Source organism: Schistocerca nitens, chromosome 1, assembly GCF_023898315.1.
Source record: "Schistocerca nitens isolate TAMUIC-IGC-003100 chromosome 1, iqSchNite1.1, whole genome shotgun sequence".
NCBI lineage: Eukaryota > Metazoa > Arthropoda > Insecta > Orthoptera > Acrididae > Schistocerca > Schistocerca nitens.
The window spans coordinates 1,010,642,895-1,010,669,430 of record NC_064614.1 but is presented as its reverse complement, the minus strand read 5'-3'; the positions used below and the strand labels follow the sequence as shown (position 1 = coordinate 1,010,669,430).

General features: G+C 42.3%; 1 protein-coding gene across 4 annotated transcripts in view; it reads left to right on the top strand.

The window, feature by feature from the left end:
- The window catches only part of LOC126195664 (citramalyl-CoA lyase, mitochondrial-like), a 238,862-nt gene that overhangs the window by 83,898 nt on the left and 128,428 nt on the right, over positions 1-26,536 (top strand). For all 4 annotated transcript variants that reach the window (XM_049934313.1, XM_049934307.1, XM_049934293.1 and 1 more), the window contains exon 3: positions 2,675-2,809. In XM_049934313.1, the coding sequence (XP_049790270.1) occupies positions 2,675-2,809 (135 nt within the window). The remainder of the gene's footprint in view (positions 1-2,674; positions 2,810-26,536) is intronic.

Below are 26,536 nucleotides of genomic sequence, written 5' to 3'. Positions count from 1 at the left end.
AGTGTGTGATGGTGCATAGTAATATGATGTAGTGGCAGACCTATCGTAATGTTGATGATTGCTAATGTTTATAGTCTTAATATGAAACTGACTATTATATTTTAGAAAAATGGAAATTTCATCAAAATTTTAAATACCAATCAAATGCCAGAACACAAGGAGGAATTTGCTTACTCATGAACATACAGTGGAACCTAGCTTAACAAGCATCTCCCACAACATGCAGTTCACATAATGAACAAAACAAATTGTAAAAAAATGACTCACTTAATAAGTGATGTTTTGCATAACGAGTGATGACAATTTAGTGTGATGTCACCAGCCATTCGCATGCAGTGGGGGAATGTTCAACAGTATGAACACCTTTCATTGTCAGCAGCAGCATATGAACAATGTCTTTAGTATGTATTGCAGTCTGGGTTCAGTGCTCTTTCTGTTACCATCTTGTGATCAGACATTTTTTTAAACTTGTATTTACACAGTGTTCTTTTGCGTGCAAATTTTAATAACCTTTGTAGAAATGTCTCGGAGATAAAGGCTCAAGAAGGCAGCCATAAGAGAAAGAAAATGACTTTAGAAATGAAATGTAAAACCATTGAAAAAGACGAATGTGGGATGATCATTGCTGATTTGGCACACACATACAATCAGTGTACATCAACTACATGCACTGTCCTCAAGAACAAGGCCAAGATTAAGTAGATAGATGCCTCAAAGGGAGTGACAAGAATATCTAAACAATGGTTTTGAAGTTGAAAGGTTGCTCCTTATATGCATAAATGAAAAGCAATTGCAAGGTGACACTATTAACAAGAACATCATTTGTGAGAAGGCAAGAATGTTTTTCGCGAGAATTGTTTAGAAGATGTCGGGGTCATCAGCTGCTGAAGAAGTGTTTAAGCGAAGCCATGGATGGTTCAAGAAGTTTAAGAGAAGAACTGACATCCACAATGAGGCACAGTGAAGCAGCCAGATCCCACACAAATGCAGCAGACAACTTCATCAGCAACTTCAAGATGCTTGTAGATTCTGAGGGTTACCTACCGCAACATGTTTTTAATTGTAACAAGAGGGATTTATTCTGGAAAAAGATGCCGCAGCATACCTTTATAAGAGCAGAGGAGAATGCATTGCCTGTTCACAAGCCTGGAAGACTGTCTCATCCTGTTATACTGAGTCAATGCAAGCTGCGATTTGGAAATTAAACCACTGCTTGTTTACCATTCAGAAACTCGACAAGCCTACAAGAAGTGTAAAGTCCAGAAGAGCGGATTAGATGTGATGTGGAGGTCCAACAACAAGGCTTATGTGACAAATGACCTTTACTGTGACTGGATCAATGAAGTGTTTGGTCCTTTGGTGAAAAAATATTTGCTTGAGATGAATTGGCCATTCCATTTCTTACTTGTTATGGACAATGCTCCTACCCATTCTCCAGGCCTACAACACCATGTCCTTGAAGAATTTCAATTCATCAAGATCCAATTTCTGCCTCCCAACACCACTCCGTTACTCCAGCCTGTGGACCAGCAGATTATTTCTAACTTCAAGAAGCTCTACAAAAGCACTCTTCAAGCATTGCTTTGAGTTACTGAAGCTGCTGATCTCACTCAGAGAGATTTGGAAATATCAGTTCAACATTGTTGCCTGTATCAAGATGATTGAAAAGATGCAGGAAGGTGTTACCGGGAGAACTCTCACTTCTGCTTCGAAAAAGCTTTGGCCACAGCGTGTTGTCGAATATAACACTGAGGCATTTGAGTCAGTAGTCAACAAGATTGTATCTTTGGCCAAGGAATGACCACCAAAGAGCTTATTGAGTTGCAGTGTGTTTCACAACAGGAAGTTGTGGAGAGGAGTTCTTCAGAGGAGGAGGAGGAGGAGGAGGTGGTGGTGGTGGTGGTGGTGGTGGTGGTGGTAGCAGCAGCAGCAAAGCAGCAATCTTCTGCCACCATAAGAGAAATGGTGAAAGCATGGGCATCTGTTGCATCATAGACCGAAAATCATCATCCCAATAAAGCAGTGGCTACGTGCATTGCAAGTTTTTTTGACAGTAATGCTCTGTCACATTTTTTCCAAATGCTGAAGTGTCGGCAGAAACAAATGACTATAAATAGCTTCCTAATAAAAAAGAATTAGTTATGTATTGTGAATTATAAATTTCTGCATGGAACAGATTATTGTATTTTACATTAATTTATATGGGATAAATTGTTTCGCTTAACAAGTGTTTCACATTATGAGTATTTCACATTGCAATTAAGATTCTGGAATGAATTATGCTCGCTATGTGAGGTTCCCTGTATTTATATTACCATCTGCCCATCTTTCATCTCTCATTGTCTATCAGATAGTTTTGTTCTACAGTGTAGAGCTCTAATTTTGGTTTTAGACATATTTCAAATGTTTCCACAAAAATTGTTGTGCATTGAATACCATATTTGAAATATCATAGTTCACCTGAGAACCATTTTTACTGTTAACTATAAAATTTTTTCAAGAAAATACTGGTTATCTTTTGCTGTCTTTTTGTATCAGCAATGTCATTACCATTGTAAACACTGATTTTATCATCATCTTGTGTGTATCTCATAATTTTACTCTAAGTATAATTTAGAAACATTTGTGTTTGGCATAATTTATGCCCACATTAATGCAGAAAATTTTCATGCAGAAACAATTCTACACTCCACGAAGAGCTATTCTGTATGTACCAGGAGATGATGAACGGAAAATTAGAAAAGCACTTTCCCTAAAAGTGGACTGCATAGCATTGGATTGTGAGGATGGAGTTGCATCTAATAGAAAGGTAATGTAAGCAATTGTAAGTTTTTTTGTTTTATAGAACTCTTTATGTTACAGACTGAGTTAATATATTCTCTTTAACTGAGTTTGAATCAAAAGTACATATTGACACATGGATTTTAATACCCAGAAATATTAACCGTAAGATAAGTGTTACTTGAAGTTTTCCCAGGGAATAAAATGCTGCATCACATTTCGGGTCTGCATCTGGGACAACAATATATCTTCTTCCAGTATTTTGGCTTGTAGTTGTAGAGCCATTTTCAGTGTGAGCCAGTGAATGAATTGAAACCACCTGATGCAATGATATGCTATGGAGTAAATACACTTGCATCAAAAGATAAGACAGTTGGTGCAAAAGTGTCAGCCATAAATAAAGCATTTATAATCTAAGAATAAGACATAGCAGGCACAAAGTCAGCAAACTCACAGTACTAATGAATTATGTGGAATGCCAGGTGCCAAAGACTCAGAACAGTCAATCCTCTGAGAGTGCAGACATGAAATGATTGGTTTCTGTGATTTATTGTGCTGAAACCCATGTCTCAGTTGAGCAGGTTGTCTTTTTCTTGTATTTTCACACCTTCCTTGACCACTGAATCACAATAGGATGAGGCTGTGGTCAATTTCCCATAATCCATAGAATGGCCAGTGGAAATACACTATGCTCAGTCTCATGGCTTTTCAGTTTTGTGCAGAAATTTGAGAATTTTGTTTTCCTTATTTCACAAGCATCTTATTTTCTGATGGAAAAATCCAAATGCACTATGCAACAATCTTCATGCAGTTTCTTGCAGTTGAATGGCAGTTATATTTGTTTTGACTTCAATAGGCAGACTCCAAGATGGTTACTGTCACTGCCTTCAGTGCAGAATCTGTGTTTGGATGCTGGTACCTCTTCAGATTTTTTTCTGAAGTTGGCAGATCTGGAACAAGGTCCACTCAGCCTTCTGAGGCCAAATGAAGAGTTTCTTGAATAGGAATCAGTAGCTTCACCAGGGTTCATCTACCAGTAATAATGGCTAGAGAGACTGTTGACATGCTGACCATGTGTATCATGATCTTAGACTGCTCCTCATACTGCCTTGTGGGCAGCAACTGGCCAGTCAGAATAGGCCTAAGCCCCAATTGTGAGAGATGTTTGTATTTTATTTCATGACTTCATCACTTTTTGTTGTAAGCAAGACTCTCATTTGAATCTGTGCTGGAGCTCTCATTTTGTACATTCAGCTGCAAGAAACTGCATGAAGATTGTTGTAAGTCTGCTTCTACAACAACACAGATTTTATTAATCCCAAAATATGTACAACTAAATTACAGAAACAAACAATGGAAAATGCAGGGTGGAATAATCATAGTATTATGAAAAGGATAGATTTCTACTCACCATATAGTAGAGATGCTGAGCCGCAGACAGGAACAACAAAAGGACTGCTGAACAGTCTTCGTGTTGTGCTTGTTTGTGACTCAGCATCTCCACTAAGGCACAGTTCCTGACTGTTCTGGAAATAGACAAAACAAAAGACTTCCGATGGTGGATTCTTCTTGATTGGCCCAGCACTCTGGAAGTTTTGTTGAATGACTTGTAAATTACTGCAGGAGAATACTGTTTATGGGTTCAGCTGGGAAGCACTCAAATACTAACAATGTTTTTGGTGCACCCATATGCCATCAGTTCCAAAGCATGATAGTCAGTTCATTGGTGTGCAGAAACAGTACTATATTAGGTAGACAGGCAATGCCAAGGGCTATCCAAACATTGTAGGTAAGTAGCAACAAAGTCCAAATCACAGTACATGAAGAAACAATGTAGCACAAGGTCATTGTTAATAGATGTACTAGAGAGATGGCTGTAAACATTGTCTAGATGACAAGTGAGGCCATGGTGGTTCATGTCAGCCCTTAAATCTGTTGCAGATTTTATGCCACATGATTGCTACTAGCACATGTATACTACCAAGGTGCACCTAGTGACGGCACTGGCTGTATGCATAATTATGTTGAGTGATCAATCAATGTGTCTTGTGGTATTACAAAAGTACACTTGTGTCCAAAATTAAAACAACAAATTGCTATTTCCCTGTCTTATGTCTAAATTATGGCATAATCACACAAACTGTCAACAGACGTCTGTACAATTGTGTTCTGCACAGAAGGTGGCATTCCGGTCAATGGACAACCATACCAGCAATGACATCAGAGCACCTATCAAATGGGGTAATGTGCGCTGGGTAGTCCCACATCCACAATCACTGTGTATAAAGTCACAGGGGGGGGGGGGGTGGTATGACATAAAGATGATGCTGCCAGACTCTCTGTGGTGGAGGACCATAAGAAGAATGGAAGCAAACTGCTGTGCCCTGATGGCTTAATTCAAATCATTTTGTTTTTTCTTGAATGTGGTGACAGTTTATAGAGACTGAAACAGTATCCTGAAGACCAGGGCAGGGCCGACCACGTGTAATATCAGAAAGAGAGGAGCTTTATTTGGCTGTAAGGGCATGATGGTACTGCCTTAGTACCCCATGAGAACTGACATCTGACTTCACAACATCTATTGGACATGTTGTATTGAGACAAATGGTAACAGAAGGCTTTGGCAGAGTGGCCTTTATTGTCAGAGACCTGCTCTATACAGAAGGGAATATCTAGAGTGGAGTCATCAACATACCTCCTGGATGTCGAACTGTGGGCCAATGTTCTTTTCACAGATGAGTCCTGATTTGGTCTGGAGAGTGATTCTCCAAGAATCAGAAAGGTTTAACTGCTTTCAGGTATTGTGACGAGATCTTGGGAACCACATGTGCAGTTGTTGCGAGGTGGTGTGGACCCAGACTTCGTATTTTTTGTGACGGCCTTCGTAGCGACAACACTTCGCTGTAGAAACGGCCTACGAAGTCACCGCCACACTTTTAATAGCGGGCCGACCGGTCCGCTGGAACAGTGAACAGAAAGATGAAAACCCAGACACTCGGATTAAATGAAAGTCGGTACTTATCTTTATTAACGACGATACAGAACACAGTGGTGAACATGGTCTACAGAAATCTGTCTAGTTCGAGTCGGTGCGGCTAGGTCAGCGTCGGCTGACGACAAACAACAACTCTGCTGCGATGAACACACAACTGACTAGCAGGTACACAATTCGGTGGCGAGTATACAACTGAGCGGCGAATCCAGAACTGTCCTAGCGCTCGCGACTCCAGCGCTTAAGAAGCCAGAAGCCAGCGGTGGCGCGCGCAGACTTGCGGCGATTTCCTGTATCGCTGGCACTGCTTATGCGGACGGCGTCCGGACTTTGATGCTGCCAACCTTTTTGGCAGCGGGCTTGGTTGGCATTACTGGCTAGGATATAACACTCCTCCCCCCCCCCCCCCCAAATCGCCGCACCGTCGTTGAATAATGACGTGGCGAACGTCGACGGCGGGGGAGGGGTCTGGCCGCAGACGTAGCAGAAGAGACCGGGGCGGAGACTATTGTCGGTGGCAGTCCCCGGTCCGCACCCCAGCATTGGCTGCGCGGGGTCTCGGGAAACACCGACTGAAAACCGAGGTCAGGGTGCACGCCTGTGACCACGGGCGCAGCTTCTGGTACTGGACGCGACGGGGCGTCGGGACCCATGAAGAGAGGCAGCGTCTCCTGACGCTGCGTCGACGGCTGCTGAGTGGGCGCCAGACAAGGCGCTGCGGTGTCAGACTCCTTGGGGGTGCCCAAGGAAAGCGGCTGCAGTACAGGCTGCACAGCCACCGCTTGGGAAGGCGGCCCAGCTGAGGGGTCGATGTCCATCAGCTCCGAAGGCGGTGGCGACTGAAGAGGGACCGCAGGCGCCGGAGCGACCACCCGGGGCGCTCCCGCATGAAGCTGCGCGGGAGGCATCAACGGGACGGGCTGTCGGCGTGGTAGCGGCGACGGCTGCTGCTGCTGCTGCCCTGGGGGCGGCAGCGAAGTCGGAAGGCGCGGCTGGAACCCGCCGCGGACCAAATCTGTGGACAAAGAACGAGCGGCAGAATCCGGGCGGCCAGCGCGGCGCAACTGGTTCTGATGCCTCCTGTGCACCCCAGTAGCACCTTGAACAGTATAAAAACCGCGACCCTGGACACGTATCACGGTACCATGTTCCCAACGACGGCGACCGTGATAAACTCTGAAAAAAATGGCGTCGTTGCGCTGAAAACGCGTGCGATGCTCAGAAGCGGCGGGTCGATCCGGGGGGTGCAACAACCGTAGTAGGGTGCAATGACGACGGCCGTGGAGAAGCTCCGCAGGCGAAGGGCCATCGCGTGGCGTGGTCCGGTACGACGACAGGAACGTGATGAGGGCCTGCTGACGAGAGTGCGAAGCACGAAGGCGGTCCATATGATCCTTGAATGTGCGTACAAAACGTTCCGCTGCACCATTCGATTGAGGGTGGAACGGCGGAGTAAGAACATGGCGAATGCCATTGGCAGAACAAAAACCTTCAAATTCAGCAGAGGTAAATTGTGGACCATTGTCAGACACTAAAACTTCTGAAAGACCCTCGATACAAAAAATTGAAGTCAACACCTGTATAGTTTGTGCAGACGTTGTAGACTGCATGGGCACAACAAACGGAAAATTACTAAATGCATCTATCACGATGAGCCAACGAGAATTCCAATATGGACCAGCGAAATCAATATGTACTCGCTGCCAGGGACCGGCAGGGCATGCCCACTCAAAATAGCGTTGAGGCGGAGCAGCTTGGTGTTCGGCACACGTCGAACAATCTGTAGACATCTGCGCAATCTGCTTATCAATGCCGATCCATGTACAATGACGGCGGGCAAGCTGCTTGGTGCGGACCACTCCCCAATGACCTTGATGCAACAAGTCGAGGACCTTGGATTGGAGCACTTGGGGAACCACTACACGAAGCTTGTCATTCTCGGTGCGTAACAGCAAAACTCCGTGCGAAACAGACAACAGATGACGTTGCGGATAATAGCGACGAACCACAGGATCCGATATGTCCTTTGCCTTGGACGGCCAACCACGTTGAACAAAACGTAATAGTAAACTCAGATGAGGATCCGTAGCTGTCTCACGTGCCACCTGACGATAATCAATCGGAAAATCCCGGAGGGATTGATGCTCATCGGTGTCAATCTGATGGCAAGAGTCGTCAGAGGATTCGAAGACCTCATCCGCAGCAATCGGCAATCGAGAAAGCGCGTCAGCGTTTGCATGATGAGCTGTAGGGCGATACAGTATCTCATACTGGTATTGTGATAACAAAAGAGCCCAACGTTGTAGTCTCTGAGCTGTCCGCTGAGGAACTGGTTTAGACGGATGAAACAGTGACGTCAGAGGCTTGTGATCTGTTACTAAATAGAATGGTCTACCATAGAGGTAGTGATGGAATTTTGTGACACCGAACACAATAGCCAACGCTTCCTTGTCCAATTGGCTATAATTACACTGAGCTTTGTTTAGCAATTTAGATGCGAACGCAATAGGACGTTCGGTGTTACCGACTCGGTGAGACAACACAGCACCGAGGCCGAAAGAAGAGGCATCACAAGCTAACACCAGAGGCTTGTTAGGGTCGTAATGGACCAGACAACGATCATTCAATAAAGCCTCTTTAAGCTGCTGAAAGGCTGATTGGCAATCAGCTGACCACACAAACGGAACATTCTTACGGCGGAGACGATGCAACGGTGCAGCAATCTGTGATGCATTAGGTATAAACCTAATATAATATGTCAATTTGCCAAGAACTGCTTGCAATTCATGCAGATTGCGAGGGGCGGGCAAATCACGAATAGCTGCTAAATGTGACTGGGAGGGATGAATGCCTTGAGCATTAATAACATGTCCCAGATACTCCATCTCCGTAAGGAAAAATGAACATTTATCGATGTTGCAACGTAGGCCTGCCTGAGACAACACTGTAAACAAACACTCCAAATTACGGAAATGTTCAGCAGGCATCCGACCGGACACAACAATATCGTCTAAATAGTTGCAACACGATGGCACATTAGCCAGAAGTTGTGACAAAAAACGCTGAAAAACAGCTGGAGCTGACGCACAACCAAAAGGCAAACGCAGAAAACGGAACAACCCCAACGACGTGTTTATGACAAAATACTGTTGTGATTGCTCGTCGAGGGGCAATTGCAAATATGCTTCACGGAGATCAATTTTGGAAAAGAAACGAGCTTCCCCTAATTTATCCATCAGCTCGTCCGGTCTAGGCAAAGGAAAAGAATCAATGACAGTCTGAGGATTAACTGTCGACTTAAAATCAGCACACAAACGTAACTTGCCAGACGGTTTCTTTATAATAACTAAGGGAGAAGCCCACTGGCTCGCTGAAACAGGTTGAATAACACTGTTGTTTTGCCAACGACGAAGTTCATCTTCTACAGGTGCCCGGAGGGCGTGAGGCACTGGACGAGTACGAAAAAATCGAGGCTGAGCATTATCTTTTAACGTAATATGAGCGGCAAAGTTTGCAGCACAACCGAGTTCGTCTTTAAATATGTCACTGTATCGTTTACACAAATCGGTTATGCTGTCTTGAGGAACAACAACAGAATTAAGTTGCAACACATTGTCTTGGATAGACAGGCCAAACCAGTCAAAACAGTCTAATCCGAAAATGTTTACACTGTCTGTAGCGCGGAGCACTGTGAATGAAACTATTTTTGTGTTGCCCCGGAATGTGGCTGGCACGCTACATACACCTAACACAGGAATGTGTTCGCCACTATAAGTAGCCAAAGAATGTTTTGCCGCTGAAAGTTTAGGGCGGCCGATAGCAGCATACGTAGCACTATTTATGAGAGTCACAGACGCACCAGTGTCTAATTGAAAATTGAAGGTCTTATCCTGGATGCGTAGCTTCACAAATAGTTTATTACACTGTCTCTGGATCGGTGCAGCGGAGGCGGAAGACACCAAATCAGCGCGTTTAGCGCGTGTTCGCTGCTTACGACAACTCGTGGGTTGGGCGGGTGGAACAACAACTCCCGCTTCACTTGCAGTCTGTACATTACTTTTTACAGCGTTTGAATTACGCTTGGGTCGCATAGCAGAGGGCTGGGTGGGTGGCTTATTGCGAACAAGTTTATTACCCACACGAACCGTGGAAGAGTCTTTAAACGCGACCTTCTGGGTGGGCTGGCTTTGAAGAACATGAATATCCATGGGCTGGGCAGCACTAGAATTGTTCTTGCGTTTACGCAAACAAACAGTCTGGATGTGTCCTTCCCTTTGACAAAAGTGACAAACCGCGTTTCGTAACGGGCAACGTTCACGAGGATGAGCAAGAACACACTTAGGGCAAGACTTAAGTCTATCATTTTGTACACGCGGCTGACGAATGTGTTTAACATGACGCGGCCGGCTAGTGTTTACAGTCTGACTCTGCCGGTGGGGCCGCGGGCGTGACATAACTTGCTTAGCACAGGCAATTTGAGAAATACATGGCTGATCTAACTCACACTCAGCATAGTCAAAAGTATCTTGGGCTTCAATAATGTTCATCACAGTCTCCAATGACGGGTCAGGCAACTTTAAGATAGCAGCACGAATACGAGAATCTGCAATGTTTTGAGTAATAGCGTCGCGTAACATGACATCACTGTAGGAAGCTCCACACACACAATTAAATCGGCACTGACGGGTGAGGCCCCGTAAATCTGTTAACCACTGTTTATTAGATTGATGTGGCAGTTTCTTTAATCTGAAGAACTTGAATCTGGCCGCTGCCACATGAACTCGCGACTCGAAATACTCAGCAAGCTTGGTAACAACAACGTCATAGTCTAAAGCTTCTGACTTGGATTCCGGGAACAACTTACAAAGTAGTCTATAGACTTCCACGCCTGCAGTGGAAATTAAATAAAGCTGCCGCTCATTACCTGTGATTTTGTAGACTGACATGTGCGCCTGCAACTGCGCAAAATATTCTTGCCATTCTTCTCGTGATGCCTCAAAAGCATGAAAAGGCGGTGCTGCCTGTGCTTGTTCCTTGTGTGGTGGTGGATTAGCCGCTTGTTTGGCGATTGCATCCACCAGACTTTGTATTTGCTGACTCTGTAACAAGATCAACTGTTGTAATTCGGCAGACATAGTGAACACAAATTAAACCAGCCCCCAAAATTCTATCGCAAGAAACAAGTTGAACCAGCCCTGCACACGAGTTCGGAAGTCCTCGTCGCCAGTTTTGTGACGGCCTTCGTAGCGACAACACTTCGCTGTAGAAACGGCCTACGAAGTCACCGCCACACTTTTAATAGCGGGCCGACCGGTCCGCTGGAACAGTGAACAGAAAGATGAAAACCCAGACACTCGGATTAAATGAAAGTCGGTACTTATCTTTATTAACGACGATACAGAACACAGTGGTGAACATGGTCTACAGAAATCTGTCTAGTTCGAGTCGGTGCGGCTAGGTCAGCGTCGGCTGACGACAAACAACAACTCTGCTGCGATGAACACACAACTGACTAGCAGGTACACAATTCGGTGGCGAGTATACAACTGAGCGGCGAATCCAGAACTGTCCTAGCGCTCGCGACTCCAGCGCTTAAGAAGCCAGAAGCCAGCGGTGGCGCGCGCAGACTTGCGGCGATTTCCTGTATCGCTGGCGCTGCTTATGCGGACGGCGTCCGGACTTTGATGCTGCCAACCTTTTTGGCAGCGGGCTCGGTTGGCATTACTGGCTAGGATATAACAGTATTGATGGACAATAGTGCTCAACTCCATAGAGAACAGGTAGCTGATGTTTTCTTGGAAACAGAAAATGTTGCATGCATGGCGTGGCCTGTTCGCTCTCCCAATTTTAATCTCATAGAGCTTGTATGAGATGCACTTGGGAGACAGGTTGCATCATGTCAGAATCTGCTAACCACTCATCAAGACTTGCGAGCTGCTCTGCAGAAAGAATGGGCATTATTGCCTCAACTAGAGACTGATGGCATCATTCACAGCATGCCCTGTCATTCCAGAACGAGATTTTCACTCTAAAGCGGAGTGTGCGCTGATATGAAACTTCCTGGGAGATTAAAACTGTGTGCCAGACTGAGACTCGAACTCGGGACCTTTGCCTTTCGCGGGCAAGTGCTCTACCATCTGAGCTACCCAAGCACGACTGATGCCCCGTCCTCACAGCCTTACTTCCACCAGTACCTCATCTCCTACTTTCTAAACTTCACAGAAGCTCTCCTGTGAACCTTGCAGAACTAGCACTCCTGGAAGAAAGCATATTGTGGATACATGGCTTAGCCACAGCCTGGGGGATGTTTCCAGAATGAGGTTTTCACTCTGCAGCGGAGTGCTAAGCCAAGTATCTGCAATATCCTTTCTTCTAGGAGTGCTAGTTCTGCAATATTCGCAGGAGAGTTTCTGTGAAGTTTAGAAAGTAGGAGACGAGGTACTGGCGGAAGTAAAGCTGTGAGGATGAGGAGTGAGTCGTGCTTGGGTAGCTCAGATGGTAGAGCACTTGCCCGCGAAAGGCAGAGGTCCCGAGTTCAAGTCTTGGTCCAGCGCACAGTTTTAATCTGCCAGGAAGTTTCATGCCCTGTCATTGTCGGGCCTGTTTTTCTGTCAGAGGTGGCCACACCCTAAACTGAGCAATTAACCAGTTGTTAGAATGTGTGTGCAAATCCGTTATGCATTTGGCAATTATTTATGTTGTGTATTCATTACATTGTTTCTACTTTACTATTACCTGTTTACAATGTTCCATGGCAAAATATAATGCAACTTTTCAGAATTTCTGTTTGTTCCTTTCATTCTGGGCACCAGTGTATAACATAGATACAGCAACAACAAATAATATGTGATCTTGAGATAGTCTTTAGATGACTCAAAAAACAGCACACAGTTTAATTAATTTACTTATTTATCAGTCTTTTTTTTAATCGATAATACCACTGAGAGCTACAGATATTGGATGTGTCAAAGGCATTGAAATTGTAAAGAATCATTAGCATAAGGTTTAATAATTACTGAAATTGCTACATGTATTAAACATCTGTTAAATTCTATTGCAGCACTCATTTGTACATTGAAAGGAATAGGAATTTAAGCATGAAGTAGTACTTTATTAGACCATATATTTGCTAACTGAGAAGAAATGGTTGCATCATAAATATAAGGATTTTTTTTAGAGAGCTTTATATCCTTAATGGTTACAATGTTATCACAGACTTTGTTAAAAGGCTTCAGACCCATGTGGCACATGCCCTTCTGGCACCACATTATGTCGATGCGAGCTGAATGAAAGCTTTTTATCTTTTTTGTTTGTTCTGCTATTATAATTGTGAACATCACAGTTTCATTGAAGTTTTCCATCATGGTTAGTTAAATTTACTTTAAATAATAGGAGTTTTTCTCTAATATAAAAAAAACATGCCAGAGAAAGTGTGTTAAATACTTTGAAAGCAGGTTTGCATGAGTCTCTTATTTTACATCTATTTGTTGTTTATTGTCCTCCTCCTGCATTCTAATAGTACTGGGTGATACTGGTGAGCTTACCAGAATATCACGCCATAATTTTGTTGGGACTGAATGTAGGCATTATAGTCACTTGTAATTCTTTCCATAGTGATGCAAGTCTCGGACCTCTTAAGATATAACAACTTTTATTTAGCTCAACATTGACTTACTTAATGGATTTAAACCATTTTTAGCCATCTTTCAGCCCTACATATAGAAATTTTGTTTATGTATGACTTAGCACTGGCTCATTTTTAATTCAAACAGCACATTTGTACAAATTCTAATTTTTATAAGTACAAAAATTCGTTATGACTGTCTTCTTGTTATATACACCTGCACCTTGCAAACTGCTGTAATACATTTTAGGGTTCCTTCCAATTGCATTAGCATAGGGAGTGTCAAAACAATGCTGCTTAAATATCTCTGTATGTACTGCAGTTAGTCTAATCATGTCTTCACAGTTGACACAAGAGTAATATTTAGGAAGTTAAAGTACACTTCTAGATTCCAGACTTAATATCGGTTCTTGAAAGTTTGTAAGTAGCATTTTGCAAGATATTTGACATCTGTCTTCAAACATCTGCCAGTACAGCTTTATCAACATTTCCATGAGCCAAACAAACCTTCGACAATTTGTGCTGCCCTTCTTTGAATACATTTATTAACCCTGTTAATGCTGTTTGGTGTGGGTCTTATCTGTTTGACCAGTATTCTAGGAAGATTCGCACAAGATTTTTGTAAGCAATGAATGATGGTTGCAGAGATGTGTATGGGTGAATAGACATGCAACTGTCGAGCAACTGACGGAACAGACAAATTAAGAGGCTACCAACAGTGTCTTCTCAACTACTGTTCAGTGAATTTTGCTGAGTATGGGCCTCTGCAGCAGGCACCTGGTTCATGCACACATACTGAATGTTGTTTGATTGTGGAATCTGCTTTCCAGTACCATAACTGGATGTCCACTGAGTAGCGACAGATGAGTTTTTCAGATGAATCTCTTTTTAACATCTTGCAACAGTTGTTGGAAGGGTGCAGGCCAAAGGAGGGAGTGTTATGGTATGGGGAATATTTCTGTATCATTCCCTGCATGATCTCATTAGTCTGGAAGCCATAATTGATCAACACAAGTATGTGTCTATGCTTGAGACCATGTCCCCCCCTACATGCAGTTTATTTTTTCTCAGCACCATGGCATTTACTACGTAATATAACATGGTGAAAATGTTTTTGTGGGTGACGGTTGGGATGTATATCATTGCTTAACACAAGAAAAATAATGATTAATATACCATGTCTTATTATGGATATCCTCCACCAATTAAATAATGCGTATCTTATGTAATACGGTGTGCTGTTTCTCGGTGCATGTTTTATCAGTGTAACAATGTATTTCATTGAAATTATAATGAAATCTAGACCTTTAGCTGCTTACAGGTGTTGATAAATATCAATGGGGACAGTTGAAAAATGTGTGCCCCGACCACGACTCATACCCGGGACCTCCTGCTTGCATGGCAGATGCTCTATCCGACTGAGCCACTGAGGACACAGACTATAGTGTGATTGTAGGGACTTATCTATGGCATGCTCCCTGTGAGACACACACTTTCCAACTTTCCATCCACGCACTACATTTGTAGTGCCCCTGCCTACAACACTCATTACTCGCGGCAGTCAATCTACTGATTCCTCTACGAGTTTAAGCAATATGAGTGCATTCGCAATGAAGAAGATCATTGGCCGGTAAGCCTTATGTATATGAAGGTGATATCTGTTCTTTTGGACATGTCCGAAAGTACAGATACCATTGGTGATCTTGCAGCTCTCGAAGAATGAAATTCATATACATAATCTTCTTCAGCGTGGGTGCATAAACTCTTATGCGAATTGGTAGATTGCCTGCCACAAGTAATGAGTATTGTGGCCAGGGGCACTACAAATGTAGTGTGTGGACAGAAAGTTGGAAATTGTGGGTCTCACAGGGAGCACGCCAAAGATAAGTCCCTGCAGTTGCACTATTGTTTGTGTCCTTGGTGGCTCAGTCAGATAGAGTATCTGCCATGTAAGCAGGAGGTCCCGGGTTTGAGTCCTGGTCGGGGCACACATTTTTCAACTGTCCCTGTTGATATTTATCAACACCTGTAAGCAGCTAAAGGTCTAAATTTCATTATAATTTTATTCTTCTAGAGCTGCAAGATCACCAATGATATCTGTACAGAAACCAGCTTCATATATGCGTTTCATTAATTTGCATATATTGTTTTATTTGCATATATTATTTTATTAAGTCGAAGTAGATACTCCGTGCGAATTGGTATGGGTGGAGGTTATGCTTAACAGCCGAACTAAGTTAATAATTGGCTCCTTCTACCGACCCCCAGACTCCGATGATATAGTTGCTGAACAGTTCAGAGAAAATTGGAGTCTCATAACAAATAAATACCCCACTCATACGGTTATAGTTGGTGGGGACTTCAACCTTCCCTCGATATGTTGGCAAAAATACTAGTTCAAAACCAGTGGTAGGCAGAAAACATCTTCCGAGATTGTCCTAAATGCTGTCTCCGAAAATTATTTCAAGCAGTTAGTCCACGAACCCACGCGAATTGTAAATGGTTGTGAAAACACACTTGACCTCTTAGCCACAAACAATCCAGAGCTAATAGAGAGCATCATGACTGATACAGGGATTGGTGATCACAAGGTTGTTGTAGCTAGGCTCAATACCATTTCTTCCAAATCCACCAGAAACAAACGCAAAATAATTTTATTTAAAAAAGCGGATAAAGTGTCACTAGAAGCCTTCCTAAGAGACAATCTCCATTCCTTCCGAACTGACTATGCAAATGTAGACGAGATGTGGCTCAAATTCAAAGATAAAGTAGCAACAGCAATTGAGAGATTCATACCTCATAAATTGGTAAGAGATGGAACTGATACCCCATGGTACACAAAACAGGTCCGAACGCTGTTGCAGAGGCAATGGAAAAAGTATGCGAAGTTCAGAAGAAAGCGAAATCCCGAAGATTGGCTAAAATTTACAGATGCGCGAAATTTGGCATGGACTTCAATGTGAGATGCGTTTAATAGGTTCCACAACGAAACATTGTCTCGAAATTTGGTAGAAAGTCTGAAGACATTCTGGTCGTAAGTAAAGTACACAAGCGGCTAGACGCAGTCAATACCTTCGCTGCGCAGTGCCGATGGTACTGTTATCGACGACTGTGCCGCTAAAGCGGAGTTATTGAATGCAGTTTTCCGAAATTCCTTCACCAGGGAAGACACATGGAATATTCCAGAAATTGAAACACGAACAAGCTGCTAGCATGAGTTTCTTAGAAGTAGATACCTTAGGGGTTGCGAAGCAACTCAAATCGCTTGATGCGGGCAAGTCTTCAGGTCCAGATTGTATACCGATTAGGTTCCTTTCAGATTACGCTGATACAATAGCACCCTACTTAGCAATCATATACAACCGCTCGCTCACTGATAGATCTGTACCTACAGATTGGAAAATTGTGCAGGTTGCACCAGTGTTTAAGAAGGGTAGTAGGAGTAATCCATCGAACTACAGACCTATATTATTGATGTTGGTTTGCAGTAGGGTTTTGGAGCATATACTGTATCCAAACATTATGAATCAGCTTGAAGGGAACGATCTATTGATACGTAATCAACATGGTTTCAGAAAACATCGTTCTTGTGCAACGCAGCTAGCTCTTTATCCGCACGAAGTAATGGCCGCTATCAACAGGGGATCTCAAGTTGATTCCATATTTCTAGATTTCCGGAAAGCTTTTGACACCATTCCTCACAAGCGACTTCTAATCTAGCTGCGGGCCTATGGGGTATCGTCTCAGTTGTGCGACTGGATTCGTGATTTCCTGTCAGGAAGGTCGCAGTTCGTAGTAATAGACGGAAAATCATCAAGTAAAACTGAAGTGATATCAGGTGTTCCCCAGGGAAGCGTCCTGGGACCTCTGCTGTTCCTGATCTATATAAATGACCTGGGTGTCAATCTGAGCAGTTCTCTTAGGTTGTTCGCAGATGATGCTGTAATTTACCATCTAGTAAGGTCATCCGAAGACCAGTATCAGTTGCAAAGTGATTTAGAAAAGATTGCTGTATGGTGTGGCAGGGGGCAGTTGACGCTAAATAACGAAAAGTGTGAGGTGATCCACATGAGTTCCAAAAGAAATCCGTAGGAATTCGATTACTTGATAAATAGTACAATTCTCAAGGCTGTCAATTCAACTAAGTACCTGGGTGTTAAAATTACGAACAACTTCAGTTGGAAAGACCACATAGATAATATTGTGGGGAAGGCGAGCCAAAGGTTGCGTTTCATTGGCAGGACACTTAGAAGATGCAACAAGTCCACTAAAGAGACAGCTTACACTACACTCGTTCGTCCCCTGTTAGAATATTGCTGTGCGGTGTGGGATCCTTACCAGGTGGGATTGACAGAGAACATCGAAAGGGTGCAAAAAAGGGCAGCTCATTGTGTATTATCACGTAATAGGGGAGAGAGTGTGGCAGATATAATACGTGAGTTGGGATGGAAGTCATTAAAGCAAAGACGTTTTTCGTCGCGGCGAGATCTATTTACGAAATTTCAGTCACCAACTTTCTCTTCCGAATGCGAAAATATTTTGTTGAGCCCAACCTACATAGGTAGGAATGATGATCAAAATAAAATAAGAGAAATCAGAGCTCGAACAGAAAGATTTAGGTGTTCGTTTTTCCCGCGCGCTGTTCGGGAGTGGAATGGTAGAGAGAGAGTATGATTGTGGTTCGATGAACCCTCTGCCAAGCACTTAAATGTGAATTGCAGAGTAATCATGTAGATGTAGATGTAGAGGAGAATCATCCTATAGTTTACAGGTGAACAGATTGATTAGTTTTATTGAATGAAAGACCTAGATTCAATTAATTAAATTTTGAACGGGTAAAATTTTACATTTTCTGTTTGGTTGTAATTACAGTTCTATTAAATAACAGCAATTAGCACATGACAGTGGTTGATCCTGACTGAAAAATCATCGTGTCGTATTTCTATTGGGGATACAAATAATTTCTCATTTAACAAAGAATAAAAATAGCTATCTCTGAATGACTAGAAATATTGAACTTTAATCATTAATTGCTCCATGACTATAATAGTAATTTTATTCTTACCATGTGCCTGTAGTTTGTATTGTGTGCAAATTGTGGTGGTACATTAGTTTTTAATCCAACATGTTTCCTTCATTCTATATACTGGTGAGGCCCAACATAAACAATGTCAAAACAATCGCTTAAATTAGTGTAAATTACTAACTTGCTGCATGAAAAATCTTTGGTGTATTAAAATCCAGATAACCAGAAAAGACAGTCAAAGCAGTAGTTTAAATTGGTGTAAATTACTAATATTACATGTATGTCCTCTTCGGGAGAATGGGGATGAGACTGGGATAGGGTACAGGATCCCAAAAGGGGTTGTGGTATTACAACCAGCAGGACAATACAATATGTCATACAGCTACCATTGTACATGCGTGGTTCAAAAAGCACCAAATGAGTTTACTGCAATGCCCTGGCCACCAAATCCCCTGGATTTAAACTCAACCAAGAATCTGTGGGACCACCTTGACTCTACTGAATGCACTGTGAATACTCATTCGAGAAAGCTAGTACAGCTGGCCATGACACTGTAGTCAGAATGGCTTCATACCCTTGACAATACCTTCCAGAACCTCCTTAACTCTTTTTCTTCACATTTCACAGTGGTCCTGAGCAGCAAAAACTGGTTATTCAGGCTTCTGACTGGTGATCACATTAATGTGCACAACACAATTAGAGGACCTCTTCTTCTTTGATATCCCATAATTCTTTCCCATTGCAACATAAAGAAAGGCCAGAGCTCAGAAGTTTGTGTGACATTTAAGGTAGGGTAATGATGTCATATTGGCACAAAGTTTCACCACAATTCTGCCCAACACCGTTGTGTATGTGCCACAAAATTGGAATGTTGTGACACAATATTTCACCCCTTCTTTGGAGCCTTTGCAGTGGAGGTCAGAACAGTGACACCCAGCATTGAAATCATGTGGTTTCTTATGAGGAAAAGGTTTCAGACATACTGTTGCTCAGAATCAACATGAAAAGGCCTCAGGGTATGTAATAAAGGCTGTCAATGCAATCACTCCTTTCCCTGGAGCATTGATTCACGCTCTTTTTGTGGTCAAAATGACAGTCCTCAGTGGGATGCACAACAGGATTACTACATTCCTGATAATATTTGACTGATGACACCCCTGTATGTTCCAACCCCTCTCTAAGGACATTGTGGGGCTGCATCCCCATTTAATGTGATCACACCCCTTTGGAGTGCAGCACAACCACAATTTTTGTTCTTGACTGCAGGTTCAAATCATTAGGGACCATTCAACAAAATCTGAGCGTGATCCAAAGCAGCAAAGAGTGCTTATGATTTTTCCGCCCTCCTGTTGTGCATCCTTCTGTAGGATGATCATGGAGGGGTGCAACATTGACACATTCATGAATACAACTTCAAAGGGTCTCTCTAAGACCTCCCAGTTCAGCAATATGCTCAGTGGCACCCACCCACATTTACTGAGAGTTTTAAAAGTGTGCCTTTACAGCAGCAACCTCGGGTGCCTGCAGGCAGGCAACTGGCATCATCAAGGTGTCAAGTGGTTGCCTGCTGCCTGCCTGCAGGCACCTAGGGCTACTTTGCTGGTTCTCTCTGTAAAGTCATACTTTTAAAATTCTCAGTGTGTATGGGCGGGTGCAACCTAGGGTACTGCAGAACTTGAGGTCTTACAGGGATCATTTGCCATTGTATTCACATGTGTCAATGTCACACTCCTCTGTCATCACGCCACAGGAGGGCTGACATTCAAATTTTGTTGAATGGTTTTGAATGGTCTCTAGTGGTTCCAACCTGAACACAAGAGCAAAAACTGAAATTGCACTGCATTCCAAAGGGATGAAACATTGGCGGATGACAGCAGTGTTGAAAGTCATCCTGTTGTACATCTCACTGAGAACAGTCATTTTCAACCACAAAATGTGCTTGAATCAACACCCTAAGGAAATGGGCAGTTTCACTGAGGCCACCTCGAGGCCTTTTCATGTTGATTTTGAGCAGCAGTATATCTGAAATGTTTTCCTTAGCCACCCATAAGAAAACTGCACGAGTTCAACGCTGGGTATATTGCTGTTCTGATCTCCATTTGAGAGTGATGAAAAGGAGGGGTGAAATGTGGGTAAGAGGTGGTGTGACAATAGTCTCATCATGTGACACATCAGCAGTGGCATTGGGCAGAATTGTGGTGATATTTGGTACCCAATGTGACATCATTAACACATCTTACACACACATGAATTTCTAAGCTCTGACCTTTTCTCCCCACCCTGTGTCTACAACTTGCTATTTGTAGCATCATCGAGCGTGAAAGTGATGTCACAGTGTGCTACGCTTTTGTACTGTGACAGAGAAAGGTTATAGGCACCTTCAAGCCTAATTTCAAACTTATACACTGCAATGGAAGACTATTAAGGGGTTTCAAAGAAGTGTTCTTTTATAATGTTGGTCATTGTACAAAACAAACAACAAAGGGTTGTAGCACACTTCTCTGTAGCATGCCCAAAATTACATTTATGTTTATCAATAACTCTCCATCTGATGTTATGTCCCACATTTCTCACCTGCTATATATCTTAGGACAACCTCTACCCATTGTTTACCTTGTAAGTTCTGTCTGATAGTGTGGGAACTGAATCACATGAATTAAATGTTTCCCCTCTTAGTTAAAAATGAGTTATGGGAATACACTGTTTCTGCCATTTGGCCATTGTGATCAAATATACAGTTTGTTATGGGGGTCACATTTGTTCCTTACAAGAGAGACAGAGATGTAGAAATGAATTACATAGGCCAATGAAATTATTTTTGGAAAAACGTTTTTTACTTTGATAACTGATCTTTATCGATTTTTATGAGCTGAATCCCAATCTAGCCTTAGTTTTTTTGCATCACCCATAGTTTTTGAGCAATATGCTTTTTATTATATTGTATAAAAATCCCCTGCTATACGGTAAATGGGAAAATTAATGAAAAGCTTTGTTACAACATAAGCATGGTTTGTATTTACAGTAAGCTATGCAAAACAATGATAGGTGTTAATAGAGGTTTCACTTGTCAGCTGGAATTGGTTTGTATTTTCTTTCTCTTTTTTCTTTGAAGCTTCTTTTGTAGCTTTTTCTACAATGAGTTGCTTGCTGAACTTCTCGGTGAAGTGACCAACAGTAGTCCCCCATCATGATGGTGTTCCAGCAGCCTTGGTAGCATTTTTCCATCACTTTAGTGTCCTGGTGAAAATGATCTCCTTGCTCCTCACTAACATCTCCCATACTGCCCGGGAAGTAATCAAGGTGACTGTTCAATAAGCGAACTGTCAGGCTCGTTAAACATCCTAAAGTTTTGAACTTCTTTAACATTGTAGATATTATAGAAACATATTCTGGGTCTTTTTCATGTCCTAAGAACTTTGTAACAACTTGCTTGTATGATAAATCTTCTTTCTCATTTAAGGTCGTTGTGGATTCAAAGTTAACATCAAACATCAATTTTCTAATGTCAGGTATGACAAAGACACCTTCTTTTAGTTTAGCTTCTGAAGGCGTGGAAACTTTTGGCAGAGACACTTAAAACATGATCCATCTTTAGGCAAAGCCTTTACAAACTGTTTCATTAGGCCTAACTTAATATGTGTAGGTGGTAGGAGTACGTTTTTTGGATCTAGAAGGTTTTTGCGTAGAATGTTCTTCTCACCAGGTCTTAAAGACTCCCTCACAGGCCAGTTCTTTCTGCACCAGTGTTGATCCCTAGCCTTACTGTCCCATTCAGACAAGAAACATGAAAAGTCAACTTGCTGACCAAGGAAAATGCATGTTACTTTTAGATCACCACATGTCAGCCAACCATGAGCAGACTAGCCTATTTTATTTAGCACTGTTTCTAGGTTTCATAGCTTTCTTTCATAAGTATAGAATGTCCAACAGGTATAGATGCATACATGTTACCATTGTGTAGTAAAACAGCCTTTAAACTAGTTTTGGATGAATCAATAAACAGCCTCCAGTCTTCCTTTTTGTACTCAATACCAAACTCATTCATCAGACCGGGAATCTCTGAGCAGTACACTAAATCACCTTCTTGTTGAAAAAAACTTGGAAAATTGCTGCTCTCTCTTTCTATACATGTACATGCTGGTCCCAGCTGCCAACAATATCTTTTCTTTTAATCTAGAGCCAAGCAATTCAGCTTTTTCTTTCGTTAAGCCCAGATCCCTAACCTAGTTATTAAGTTCGGTCTGAGTAAACAATTTGGGCTCTCAATTTAAATCATCTGGTGGTTCAGAAACTGGCAAATCTACACCATACCCTACTGGTCGGATGGCGGATGTAAGGTTAGGGTAGCTTATTAACTTCTTGTTTTCTGACTTATGACCAGTAATATCAACACTGCAAAAGTAGCAATCATCGCAATGATTTCTTGACACCCTCCATACCATAGGAACAGCAAATCTAAAGGCTTTTTTCCCTTTTTGGACCATTTTCTCAAATCTTCAACACACACATAACACACCTTATGCGGTGCCCAAGATTTATCTTGATGCGGTGCCCAAGATTTATCTTGATCACCTAGGTCAGATCCAAAGTATGATAGATAAACCTTTTTCACAAAGTCTGTAATGTTTCTTTGATGTTTTTTTAATCACAAATTCACCACAAATATAACAAAAACTGTCAGCAGAGTTTTTACAACCACAATTAGATATTGTACTGAGCACATGTACAGGAAACGGGAAAGTGAGTTTAGGGTGACAGTAAACAAAACACCATCTGTTAAAACAAAAATAGAATGGACCTTTTTTGCCAGCAAATGTTTTTCAGCAGTGCTACCAACGCCATCTACATTCATTAACCTCCTTTCTAAATTATTTTACCTGTATAAAAGCTGTTAAATTCTGTAAAACATCACTTAATTTAATAAATTTAACTGTAAAATGTGAAGAAATGGTGGGTGATACAGTTTTTTAAGTATCATATTTGGATTTCCTCACTCTAAAAACATAAGAATAGGGTATTTTCAGCAAAAAAAGTTTTTCCATTGCTGGCCTGTGTTATCAATTACTGTTGCCATATTATGTCCTTCTTTACTTGCTGGGAATGCTACTGTGGTGATCAAACCAGCTCTACATCAGCAATTCTGCCTTTGATCACAACTGTCTAAGATGAAATCAGTATCAGAGTACCCACATGCAGTTACTTCACAGTTATATTTATTTGCTTAGTGAAGATTAAAACATTTTTTTCCCTGTATACAGTCAGAAACACTACCTTGTCTTACTGTCTTGTATGTTTCTAAGTCTATTACTGAATTACAGTACTCAGTGAGGTGACCAGCACAGTACTTATGGCCTGTGAATGTATTTCATTTTTTGTGTGTGTTCCCACTTCTCTTATGTTATGTCTGTAGTAATGCAATACTCTCTTTCTAGGTGGATAATTTCTGTAACTTAAAAAAAAAAAAGATCTGTTATACATAGCGTATCTGTAGAATTTTCTGATGGAAAAGTTCAAATGTACTGTGACTGGTACATTTTGTGTTGCCAAAACTGCCTTTCTTGCTTTTTCCACTGTTGAAAACCTTACCTTTGGACTAATGGTCACTATCACCCTCAAAGTAGTTCCCATCCACACGTACACACCGGTCCCAGCACTTCTGCCACTGGCCAAACGTTTTCTGGAAGTCCTGTTCTTTGAGGGTGTTTATTACCACCAGCCATGCTTCTTGAATCCTCTCTAGAGTGTCAAACCGATGGCCTTTCAACATGAGTTACAGTTTTGCGAATAATGCAAAGTCGCAAGGTGCCAAATCTGGTGAGTACGCTGGGTGGGGTACAACCACCACTTTTTTTGGCCAAAACGGTCATGGTAAGCAAGGATGTGTGACAGGGCACATTGTCGTGATGCAGCAGCCTGTTCCCTTAACGCCAAGGGTTGGGCCGTCATCACTGCACATTTTCATGGAGCTGTTGCGAAACATCACAGTAGTACACGGAATTCACTGTTTGGTTGGGTGGCATGAATTCTTTGTGCGCAATTCCCTTGGTATCAAAGAAAATGATGATCATGGTCTTCACTTTGCTCTTCACCTGTCTCGCTTTTTTGGGTCTTGGAGAGCCTGGGCTCTTCCACTGGGACGATTGTTGCTTTGTCTCTGGATCATAACCGTAAATCCAGCCCTCGTCGCCAGTGATAACCCGTGATAAGAAGGTTGCATCATCAGATGTGATCTGACGAAGGTCCGTGCAGACTTCAACACACTGTGCCTTCTGATTGGCAGTCAAGATCCTTAGCACAAATTTTGCGGCGACACAATGCCCAATTCACCAGTCAACATTCGTTGACATGTCCCATAACCAGTACCCACTTCATCCGCAAAGTCTTGAATGGTTTGATGTCAATTCACACAAACCAATTGTTGAAGTTTGGCAACAATGTCTGGCATTGTGTGGCTAATGGGCCTTCCAGTGTGAGTATCATCTTCGACGTTTGTACAGTCGTCCCTGAACTGAGAATGCCACTCAAACACGTGTACGGCTTATGCTCTCTCCCCCAAATACTTATTGAATCATTACAAGGGTCTCTGTAGCACTTTTCCCGAGACTCGCACAGAATTTGATTCACACACACTGTTCTGTTCGCGGATCCATCGTAAAATCGCCACACACCAAACACAGAGTGTTATGGAAATCACTGTGGAAATGCAACACGTCCACCCAGTGAATGCCACTCTGCACACTGATTCATCAGATATGCAGCTCTCGCCACCTACCGGTGCAAAGATCTACTACTCCTACTTTCCAGATGGCAGCACCAGTCCCGAAAATTTTGGATTCCACCTCGTAGTTCTGTTGATGCACTTGGCTGTTTACTCATCTTTTAGAGCAATCAATTTTTTGTGGCAGGATGACTAAATCCTTGATGTAAGTGAACCGCTCATTATAATCAGTTGTGTTAATAATCTTCTCAGAATGTAACCTACAATTAGGAGGGTGTGCTGAAAAATAATGCCTCCAATTTCTTTGTGTGAAATCACTTTTTAAATAAAACAAAGTGCATTAATTTTCTGCGTCTTTATTCTTCATGTCTACATGTTTCTTTCTTAACCTAGTGACCCTGGGGACAAACACAAGTCTCTCAGTGAGAGACCAGTTTATTGATACTGTTATTGTAAAATGTTTGACTTCGTTCATGGACCCACATCACATTATTGCAAATTTCACAATGCTCATGGTGTCTGGCATTGTCATGCTGAAGGAGAGGTTGCTCCATGTGTAGACAAACTTTTTGAATTTGTGCTTTCAGTTTTTATGCACTGATATAGTTACATTACGCACCATCACATTACACAGAATAATTTGGTACTCTCTAGTGGCAGATAGTTGCAACTTGAGTCAACAAAGCAGAAAAGTTGACCAAGTAATGTGTAGGACATGAGAACACAATAAAAAATTCAGAGCCATTACTTTTCAGCAATCCGTCATATAAATTAAGTTTACTAATTATTTTTCAATTTTTCAGTTAAATTGCAGGCCTGAAGGTAACCACTCATTATGTTGTTGAGGTGCTGGGTAGTCAATAGGAAAATAAACTCAGTGTCTGAAGTACACAGTGAGTTGTTACCATTGTATTCTTCACTTATTCCATTGTATTGTTTGTATTCAGTGAAGGATTTTTCCTTTACCATTGTTGTTACTAGGTATAAGTACAACATGATTAGCAGACTGAGCACAACTTTATTCCATGGAAGCATTAGCAACTTGAACACAGTATTTAAGTAACATTCAGCAGAAGCCAATTACATACACAGAGAGCTGTAACAACATACATAGTGAACTGAGGCTGAGTGTAGCTTGGCTAGCTTTAAATAGACTGGGGCCCAAGGCGGGCTCTGACAGTGATCTCACACACATGCGCACAAGTCTGAGGTGCCCTCTACAGACGATATAGCCGTGCTGAACATGCAGCCTTTTGAAAGTATGCACACGTCACTGCATTCCTCCTCTCTTAGGGAGATTATGGATTCCTGAGGTGGCATGCTGCAATAGGAGCATATTGTTTGAAATGCTTTGGGTGTGGACGCATTTTGCGCCCACATTCCTGTGTCAAGCCA